Raw genomic sequence first — 11,424 nt, 5'->3', positions numbered from 1 at the left:
TGCACGTTATGCACATGTACCCTAGAACTTAAAGTATAATAAAATTTTTTTAAAAGTTTTACACTTTTTTGTTAAAACTAAAATACAAACACACACACACACACACACACACACACACACACACACACACACACACATTAGCCTAGGCCTATACAAGGTCAGGATCATCAGTATCACTGCATTCCGTCTCCACCTCTTGTCCCACTGGAAGGTCTTCAGGGGCGATAACACTCATGGAGCTGTCATCTCCTCTGATAACAATGTTTTCTACTGGATACCTCCTGAAGGACCTGCCTGAGGCTGTTTTACAGTTAACTTTTTAAAACTGTAAGTAGGAGTACATTTTAAAATAACAATTAAAAGTATAGTATAGTAAATACATAAACCAGTAACATAGCCATTTATTATTATTAAACATTTTGTACTGTGCAAAATTTAATGTGCTATACTTTTACACCACTGGCAGAGCAGTAGGTTTGTTTACAGCAGCATCACCACAGACAAGTGAGTAGTGTATCATGCTACATGGCTATGGTGGCTACAATATCACTAGCTAGGCAAGAGGAACTTTTCAGCTCCATTATAATCTTGAAGGACCACTAAGGTATATGTGGTCCATCAGTGGCCAAAATGTATATGACACATGACTATATACATATCTCTTTCACTTATATCCTTCTTTCTTTTCTTTTTTTTTTTTTTGTTTTTTGAGATGGAGTTTCACTCTTGTTGTCCAGGCTGGAGTGCAATGGTGTGACCTCGGATCACTGCAACCTTTGCCTCCTGGGTTCAAGTGATTCTCCTGCCTCAGCCTCCCAAGTAGCTGAGATTACAGGCACGTGCCACCACATCCAGCTAATTTTGTATTTTTAGTAGAGATGGGGTTTCTCTATGTTGGTTAGGCTGGTCTCAAACTCCCGACCTCAGGTCATCTGCCCATCTTAGCCTCACAAAGTGCTGGGATTACAGTCGTGAGCCACCGCACCCAGTTAATTTTGTATTTTTAGTAGAGACGGGGTTTCTCCATGTTGGTCAGGGTGGTCTTGAACTCCTGACCTCGTGATCTACCCACCTCGGCCTCCCAAAGTGCTGGATTACAGGCGTGAGTCACTGAGCCCAGCCTATTCTTCTTTCTAATATCCTAATAACTGTTACTGTGAATATATTTTAAAACTGACATGGAATAAAAAAACTGAGAAAAACCAGTAATAGTTGTGACCAACAGAGGTTCCATTAGGATCTGGTGGGGTGAATTACCTGGATTTGTTTAGTTTCACACTTCACACTAGCATCCCAGTTAGGCACCCTCATGGGGAAGGAGGAAAAGAGAATGGTAAAAACTAGAAGTTACAGGGAGGCAGATTTTTGTTTCAAAGCAAGGCAGAATTTTATAAAAGGGCTGTCTAAAAAGTGGACTAAACGGGTTTCCCATGTGAGAAAGAATTACAAAGAAGATTCCTGCATTTAAGAAGGAGTTTAGTCTACCTAGGGCGTTCCCTTCTTCACTTTGGCAACAGCGGTAAAGTTTTGTAGGACAGAACAGAATCTGAAAACCAATAGAGGATTATTTGTGAGATTAAATACCCACATGCTCTCATTAAGAAAGCAGATGGATCATACTAAATTGTCAATCTAGACTTAAATAAGTATGGCAACTTTCTAGAAAAGCCTTTCGATAGTCTTTAGGTAATACTTTCTAGAATTTATTTTAAAAAAAACAATGGTGGTCTGTAAGTTTAAAATTTCCTTTAAAGAAGTGATTTGTTAAAGAAACAAAGCAGTCAAAGTAGAACTAAGTAAGGAATTTCTGTACAAGTTCTTACATCCTTAAATTCTACTGTTTTCCAACTTTGTACTATACATTCCTTTGTTATTATTGTTTACCTTCAAATTGCTTTTGCGGAGACAGAAAGGAAATGATGTTTACCCAGACATGAAAGTGGGATTCCTTGTAATGTACCTACCATGTCTCCCAGGTGGTTCATGCCCAGATCATATGAGTGCATTCCCATTGAATGCTCCAGGTTATGAAGCATCACAAACTTTAGATTCTTTTCCCAGATGAGACGTCGTACTGCTTCTTCATTCTAAAACGTAATGAAGAAGAACATAGTCATACTGCATCCTGGACAAATAAGTGTTTGATGATGAAAACGGCATTTTTTTTTTTTTTAGATAGTCTCACTCTGTCACCCAAACTGGAGTCCAGTGGCACGATCTCAGCTCACTTCAACCTCAGATTCCTAGGTTCAAGTGATTCTCCTGCCTCACTGCTGAGTATCTGGGATTACAGGCATGTGCCACCACGCCCAGCTAATTTTTGTATTTTTAGTAGAGACGGGGTTTCGTCATGTTGGCCAGGCTGGTCTCAAACTCCTGACCTCAGGGGATCTGCCTGCCTTGGCCTCCCAAAGTACTGGGATTACAGGTGTGAGCCACTGCACCGCCCGAAAATAGCATTTTTGAAGTATTCTACCAAATGTGGATCTGAGAGCATGCAAATACATAAATATATCCACTATAACTGCTAACTTCACATATTAATTCTTGCTCTTAACTGCTTTGATGGTGATATTATTTTATGATAAACATGAATTTCCTTCTCTTTTTAAAATTTACTATTATTATTATTATTATTTATTTATTTATTTATTTTGACAGTCTTGCTCTGTCACTCAGGCTGGATGGAGTGCAGCGAAGTGGCGTGATTACCGCTCACTGTAGCCTTGACCTCTTGGGACCCAGCAATCTTCACACCTCAGCCTCCTGCATAGCTGGGATCACTGGTGTGTACCACTGCAGCCAGTTTTTTTTCTTTTAAAGACAGGGTCTTGCTCTGTTGCCCAGGCTGGAGTGCAGTGGTATGATCACAGCTCACTGCAGCCTCAAATTCTTGGGCTCAAACTATCCTCCCATCTCAGCTGCCCAGGTAGCTAGGACAGCAAGCATGCACCACCACAACCAGCATTATTTTTATTTTATTTTATTTTATATTTTATTTTATTTTATTATTTTATTTTATTGTAGAGACAGGCTGGTCTCAAACTCCTGGCCTTAAAGGATCGTCCCCCCTTGGCCTCCCAAAGTGCTGGGATTACAGGTGTGAACCATGCACCCAGCCATGATTTTCTCTTTCTTCTTCATGTTTTACAACTTCATTACATGTGTCTGGGTGTAGGTTTCTTTATTTACCTTCAGCTGTGTACTTTTGATTGGATGACTCAGGACCTTGTCTCCTATCTGGAAAATTCTCAATCAATGTCTCCACATATATTGCTTCTCCACCATTCCATCTAATTCTCTTCTTCAGAAACTCCTATCCGAAGTATTTTGGAGCCTCAAACTCTCTTTCATCTCTCTTACTTGCATTTTCTTATATTTTTCTTTTTATTTCTAGGTGCTGCATTCAGGGTGAATCCCTCAGTAGTATCTTTCAGATACTATCCAACTCTTTCCAGTCTGGAAATCCTTTTGATTTTTATTGCAATGACAATATTTTATTTCTAAGATTTCTAATTTATTTCTTGTCTATTAGTGTACATATTATTCCTTTATATATAGTCTTTTGAAAAGTTATTTTTGGTTCTATTATTTTAATTTTATTCACAGTGAATTTACAAGCTGACTGTCGATTTTCTTGTCCTTCAGGAGATTCATTTACATAGAATACAATGATGTAGAAGGCAAGGTGGATGGTGCCTCCTAGAATAGCTGAAGCCAGACTTGCTGGGTAGCAAGTCTGGATGCAGGTTTCTCCCCCTTGGAGCAAGGTTTTACTGTTACCCCAGTAATTGACATAATGGGCATGCATGATGGGCTTACTTCCAAACCACAAGATGAGAAGCAATGGTATAAAGACAAACAAATCTAAGTACAAGAAAGAAAAAAAAAAAAAAAGAAGAAGTGCACTTTGAGATCAATTATAAAGGTAGGATACTAATCAAAAGTCAGGTTCATTCCTCCTGAGGGACTGCAATTATTAAACAGAGGGATAGCATTCATTTAATCAGATAATGGTGCTAATTACACATCTAACTCCAGTCAACCTTGAAATGAGGAACCTCTTCATAAAGGGTGTGGGTGAGGGTGAAATTCATCAGCACCAAGGAAACCGTATGATCATTTCAATAGATGCAGGAAAAGCATTTAACAGAATTCAACATCCTTTCATGACAAACATTCTCAACAAATTACATATAGAAGGAATGTTCCTCAACACAAATAGGCCATATATGGCAAGACTACAGCTAACACCATACTCAACTGGGTGAAAATTTAAAGGCAATTCTGCTAAGATCAGAAAAAGACAAGGGTACCCACTTTCACCATTTCTAGTCAATATAGTGCTGAAAATCCTAGCCAGAGCAACTGGCAAGAAAAATAAATACAAGGCCTCCAAATAAGAGAAGGAAGAAGTAAAATTGCCTTTGTTTGTTGATGACATGATCATACAGAAAGTCTTGGCCAGGTGTGGTGGCTCATGCCTATACTTTGGGAGGTTGAGGTGGGAGGATCGTGTGAATCCAGGAGTTCAACACCAGCCTGGACAACATGGCAAGACCCCATCTCTACAAAAACCAAAAATAGAAATTAACCAGGTGTGGTGCCATGTGCTTATAGTCCCAGTTACTTGGAAGGCTGAAGCAAGAGAATCACTTGAGCTGGGAGTTTGAGGCTGCAGTAAGCTATGATCACACCACTTTACTCCAACCTGGGTGACAGAGCAAGATCTCATCTCAAAAAAAAGGTTGGGCACGGTGGTTCATGCCTATAATCCCAGCACTTTGGGAGGCCAAGGTGAGTGGATCATGAGATCAGGAGTTCGAGACCAGCATGACCAACATGGTGAAACCCTGTCTCTACTAAAAATACAAAAAGTATCTGGGTGTGGTGGCATGTGCCAGTAATCCCAGCTACTCAGGAGGCTGAGGCAGGAGAATCGCTTGAACCCAGGAGGCGGAGCTTGCAGTGAGCCGAGACTGCACCACTGCACTCCAGCCTGGGCGACAGAGCAAGAATCCATCTCAAAAAAAAAGAAAAAAAGAAAAAAAGAAAAAGAAAAAGAGAGAGAGAGAGAAAAGAAAGACTCCATCAAAAAACTATTAGAACTGATACATGAATTCAGTAAAGTTGTAGGACACACAGTCAACATACAAAAGTCAGTAGTGTTTTTATATACTTACAACTATTTGAAAAAGAAATTAGGAAAACAATTCTATTTACAATAGCATTTAAAACATACTTAGGAGTAAATTTAACCAAGGAGTTGAAATGTTATATGCTGAAAACTATAAAACATTGATGGAAGAAACTATAAAACATTGATGGAAGAAACTGAAGACAAAATAGGCTAGGCGCAGTGGCTCACGCCTGTAATCCCAGCACTTTGGGAGGCTGAGGTCAGGATCACCTAAGGTCAGGAGTTTGAGACCAGCCTGAACAACATGGAAAAACCCCAACTCTATTAAAAACACAAAATTAGCCGGGCATGGTGACGCATGCCTGTAATCCCAGCTACTCGGGAGGCTGAGGCAGGAGAATTGCTTGAACCTGGGAGGCAGAGGTTGCGGAGAGCCGAGATCATGTCATTGCACTCCAGCCTGGGCAACAAGAGCAAAATTCTGTCTCAAAAAAAAAAAAAAAAGAAAAGAAAAGAAAAGAAAGAAAGAAAGAAATTTAAGATACAATAAATAAATGGGAAGTGGGAAGATATTCCATGCTCAAGGATTGGAAGAATTAATATTGCTATAATGTTCATACTACTCAAAGCAAACTAGAAATTCAGTGCAATTTCTATCAAAATTCTAATGTTATTCTTAACAGAAATAGAAAAAACAATCCTCAAATTCATGTGGAACTACAAAAGTTCTTGAATAGTCAAAGCAATCTTTAGCAGGAGGAACAAAGCTGAAGGCATTACAAAATGCCTGGTTTCAAAATATATTACAAAATGGTAGTAATTTAAACAGCATAGTACTGACATAGAAACAGACACATTTACCAATAGAATAGGATATAGAGCCCAGAAATAACCTGCAATTTTATGGTCAATCGACTTTCAGCAAAGGTGCTAAGAACACACAATGGGGAAATGATAGTCTTTTTAATAAATAGCATTGGGAAAGCTGGCTATCCAAATGCAGAAAAATGAAATTGAACCCTTATGTCACCCCATATACAGTAATCAACTCAAAATGAATTAAAGCATAAACATAAGGCCTGAAACTACACAACTACTATAAGAAAATATAGGGGAAAACTCCACAACATTGGTCCAGGCAATGGTTTTTTGAATATGACCCCTAAAGGACAGGCAACAATAGCAAAAATAGACAAACAGGACTCCATCAAACTAAAAAGCTTTTGTACAATAAAGGAAACAATTAACAGAGTGAAAGGATAACTCATAGAATGGGAGAAAATATTTACAAATCATACATTTCATAAGGGGCTAATATCCCAAATATAGAAGGAACTCAAAGTAACCATCAAGAAAACAACCCTGTTTAAAAATGGGCAGAAGACCTGAATAGACATTTCTCAAAACAAGACACATACAAATGGCCAATAGATATATGAAAAAATGCTCAACATCACCAATCATCAGGGAAATGTAAAGTAAAACCACAATGAGATATCACCTCACATCTGTTAGAATGGCTATTATCATGATGAAAGATACGTGTTGGTGAGGATGTGGAGAAAAGGGAACCCTCATACACGCTAGTGGGAATGTAAAATTAATACAGTCATCTTGGAAAACAGTATGGAGATTCCTCAAAAAACTAAAAACATAATTACCATATCATCCAGCAATCTCACTTCTGGGTATATGACCCAAGGAAGCGCAATCAATATGTCAACGCGATAGCTGCACTTCCAGGTTCATTGTAGCATTATTCACAATAGTCACGATATGGAATCAACCTTATAAAGTGTCCATTAAAAGATGAATGGATAAAAAAGTGTGGTACATATTGTATTCCATGCATAATGGAATACCAATTAGCCTTAAGAAAAAAAAAAGGAAATTTTGTCATTTTCAACAACATGGATGGGTCTAGAGAACGTTATGCTAAGTGAAATAAGCCAGGCACAGAAAGACAAATACTGCATAATCTCATTTACGTGTGGACTCTAAAACAGTTGAACTCATAAAAATAGATAGTAGAAAATCATGCTGCTATAAAGACACATGCACACGTATGTTTATTGCGGCACTTATTCACAATAGCAAAGACTTGGAAATCTACCCAAAAAAAAATGTCCCATCGTGATGACTGGATTAAGAAAATGTGCACCATATACACCCATGGAATAGCTATGCAGCCATAAAAAAGGATGAGTTTGTGTCCTTTTGTAGGCGACATGGATGCAGGCTGGAAACCATCATCTTAGCAACTATCACAGAAAGAAAACCCAAACACCGCATGTTTCTCACATCATAGGTGGGGAACTGAACATGAGATCACCTTGGACTCGGGAGGGGAAGCATCCACCTCGGATGGCCGTATCAATGGGAGGGGACCGGGGGAGGGATTGCATTGGGAGTATTATAGCCTGATATAAATGAACGAATTGATGGTGCTGACATTGATGGGTGCAGCACAGCCAGCATGCACAAAGTATACATATGTAACAAACCTGCACGTTATGCACATGTACCCTAGAACTTAAACTATAATAATAAAATAAAAAAATAGAGCGAGTAGAGTGGTGGTTAGCAGAGGCTGGGAGGAGGGTAGACAGGGAAAGGGGAGATGTTAGGCAAAGAGTACAGAGTTTCATTTAGACAAGAAGAATACGTTCTCGCAATCTATTGCATAGCATGGTGGCTACCGATAATAGTAATAAAATGTATTTTGTATGTCGAAATTACTGAAAGGGTGGATTTTAAATGTTCTCATAACAAAGAAAGGATAAGTATATAAGGTGCTGAATATATTAATTAGCCTAATTTAATCATTCTGCAATGTATATTTGTATCATAACATCACATTATACTCCAAAATATACACAATTATTATTTAATTATAAATAAATAAAAATAAAACTTAGAGTGTATGACCTACTAAGAGTGTCATTTTTATACAAAATAATATGTCAAATAAAGAAATATATGATGCTAGCTTACAAACAGAAATATTACATAGTTACAGGACTTAGTTATTTAAAGCAGTAGGGTTAAGGTCTTAACATCAGCAAGCATGCTTTGAAATAAAAACAGAAGTACAAAATGGGAAGTGATAGTCAAGAAACATTATCAGGCCACACTAAGTGGGTAATAAGGCCTTTTTGCTCCTCAGCCATCCCAAATGTGGCCCTTCCTCAGGAGCTTGTGCTCATTTGCCCTTGGGCTGATAGCTTCACTCTATTATGTATTTTGCTTGCTCCCTGACTTCCATCGATTCTCTGCTCAAATGGCACCCCTATCCGTGAGGCCTTTCCTAACCCTCCTGTCATATAGATGGACTTCTTACCACCACCACCCAGGGCCCTTCCTCCTCTCCATGCCTTCCGTTACTTTTATCTACAACATTTATCACCATCTAGCATACTACATATCTGCTTGTTTATTTTCTCATTTCCTGTCTCTCTCACTATAATAAAAGCTCCATAATAGGAATTTTGTTTTGATTCCTGCTGTATGGTACCAAGAATAGTATCTGGCAAGAAACAAGTACATAATATTTATTTATTTATTTTTGAGATGGAGTCTCAGTCTGTCGCCCAGGCTGGAGTGCAATGGTGCAATCTCGGCTCACTGCAACCTCTGCCTCCCCGGGTCAAGTGATTCTCTTGCCTCACTCAGCCTCTTGAGTAGCTGGGATTACAGGCGCCTACCACCACATCCAGCTAATTTTTGTATTTTTAGTAGAGACAGGGTTTTGCCATGTTGGCTAGGCTGGTCTCGAACTCTTGACCTCAGGTGATCTGCTCACCTTGGCCTCCCAAAGGGCTGGGATTACAGGCACAAGCCACCATGCCCAGCCTAAATATTTACTGAAAACATTGCCTGTGAGAACACAATTTTGAGAGGTAGAAAACAGTACTCCTTTAAAAGCATATCATTCGAGCGGCAATCCAGTCTACCTTTTCCTTGTATTGTTTGCCATAGGTTTTCTTCCAGAGATGCCAGTGATGATCCAGGGTAGGATCTTTATGCAACTGCGCCACTGCAGAGGAGCACACCAAGAGCACACAAACCAGCCGTTTCATTCTGTGTAAGGAAAGGTAACATAGGAAGTGTTGCTATTAGCTGCATATGTTGTGACCATATTTTTTCATAAGAGAAAATAACAATGCAAAATCTATCAAAGGGACAGACTATTTTTTTTTATTATTATACTTTAAGTTCTAGGGTACATGTGCACAACGTGCAGGTTTGTTACATATGTATACTTGTGTCATGTTGGTGTGCTGCACCCATCAACTCGTCAGCACCCATCAACTCATCATTTATATCAGGTATAACTCCCAATGCCATCCCTCCCCACTCCCCCGCCCCACAATAGGCCCCAGTGTGTGATGTTCCCCTTCCCGTGTCCAAGTGATCTCATTGTTCAATAGGGACAGACTATTATAAACAGAATTATACAGGAAAATTCCTGGGATATATAGTCACAGGGAATAGCTGCAGATTTGTGCCTGAAATACTACTTCCAATGCTTAGTAGCACTTTAAAAAGTGATTTTCAGGAATTTCCCAATATCTGGTAAACCAAACACATCTAGGGGGGTTAGAAAACAGGGACTTTCCAGGATTTGCCAACAAATCTAATCAAAGGAAATCTCTTTCTCGCTCTCTCTCAAAAAAAAAAAAAAAAAAAAATCATCCTTAAGAGAGGCAAACCTCTGAAAATCAGTTTATCTCCTGAATTTTTGAATACATGAGCTCTTCTTAACTGACTTATTTAAATATCCACAGTCTTTACAGATAGTTAAAAGACAACTCTCATTCACATCTTTAGGTAGGTTATTTTCCTTTTTATCTTTTTTTTCCCCAATGATCAGACATCTGTTTCAAATGAGGCAATTAACTACTCTTTAAAATGCCACTTCTGTATTTAATTCAAGAGACTTCAACAGAAATTTAGCGACTAGCTCTCTCAAACTGGATTCTACTTTCTTTTCCGTTTCTTTTCAATTGAAAACATCTGGAATTTTAAACATGTAAACCTTTTAATTATATTCCAAAGAAAGCCACGTTTCAGCCTCAACTTAGATGCTTAGATGCTCAAGCAGACATTAACTTTTTAAAAATAGAGAAGCAGCAAATTGAACGACATGACTTTTTAGTCTACTTCCTGAAACCAAAGATTGAAAACCTAGCAGGCAGAACAAGTTACAAACACAAACAGAGTGTTTGAAGACCAAATGGGAGAAAAAGAAAAAACAGTACATACGTGATAGAACCAGCAGGTGCTCCCACAGTAAGAATCCTTGAATTGATGGGCTCTCTTCTAAGATTTCAAAGCAGCAGGGAGATTTCAGTTCAATTGACTTTAAAAGAAATTGGAACTTGTCACATGAGGTATCCATAATGAGGAAGTGAACTTTCATTTCAGTTTCATTTAAAATCTAGCTAGTACAGTCACCTCTAGTCGTCTCCCTATGGTCTCGGGGACAAAGTGGATACAGTAAGCCATCAAGAAGAGCCCTTGTCTGAGCCCAGTGGCTCACGCCTATAATCCCAGCACTTTGGGAGGCTGAGGCGGGAGGATCACTTGAGGCCAGGAATTCAAGACCAACCTGGGCAATATAGCAAGATCCTGTTTCTGCAAAAAAATTTTTTTTAATTAGCTGGGCATGGTGGTGCATGCTTGTAGTCCCAGCTGAGAGGGAGAGTGAGTTGGAAGAATTGTTTCAGTCTAGGAGGACAAGGCTGCAGTGAGCCATGATTATACCACTGTGCTTCAGCCTGGATGACAGATCAAGACCCTATCTCAAAAAAAAAAGTCAAATTAAATTTTTAAAACACCAACTTTTACATGGAAAACAGTTATAAAGAGATTAAGATAAAGCTCCCCAAATCCCAGCTCCTTTTATGGTTTCCTAGGAAAACCTGCCTTACTGCTTTTAACACAACTCATTCATGATCTGATATTGTCTGATTCTCACTCACCCATTCCTTCGTTCATCAACTCAAAATGTCTTTATTAATATATACTATATGTATAGTTTAGTAATATGCATGTGTGTGTATGTGTTAGTATATTCATGGAAAAAAGAATACACTCAAATATATCCAATTGAGAATGGTTATCTGGGTGGAGTGGGAGCAAGATGAACTATCATCTTTTAAATTTGCATTTTCCTAATTACCAATGAGGTTGAGGATCTTTTCACACATTTATTGACCGTTTGAATTTTCTGTGAATTTTCCGTTCATCTTTTTTGCTCTTTTTTCTATTGTATTGTTGCT

General features: G+C 38.7%; 1 protein-coding gene across 1 annotated transcript in view; it reads right to left on the bottom strand.

The window, feature by feature from the left end:
* CTSS (cathepsin S) overlaps positions 1–10,544 on the bottom strand; it is a 38,475-nt gene extending 27,931 nt beyond the window's left edge. The window contains exons 1-3 of the mRNA XM_017877778.1: positions 10,406–10,544; positions 9,094–9,220; positions 1,965–2,087 (exon numbers count right to left, since the gene is read on the bottom strand). Of these exons, the coding sequence (XP_017733267.1) occupies positions 1,965–2,087; positions 9,094–9,219 (249 nt within the window). The 5' untranslated portion in view covers position 9,220; positions 10,406–10,544. The remainder of the gene's footprint in view (positions 1–1,964; positions 2,088–9,093; positions 9,221–10,405) is intronic.
* Positions 10,545–11,424: the final 880 nt, after the last annotated feature.

This window comes from Rhinopithecus bieti, unplaced genomic scaffold (genome assembly GCF_001698545.2).
Source record: "Rhinopithecus bieti isolate Rb0 unplaced genomic scaffold, ASM169854v2 scaffold_10548, whole genome shotgun sequence".
Classification (NCBI taxonomy): domain Eukaryota; kingdom Metazoa; phylum Chordata; class Mammalia; order Primates; family Cercopithecidae; genus Rhinopithecus; species Rhinopithecus bieti.
The sequence above is the reverse complement of the archived record's forward strand: the minus strand, read 5'-3'. Positions and strand labels throughout refer to the sequence as shown.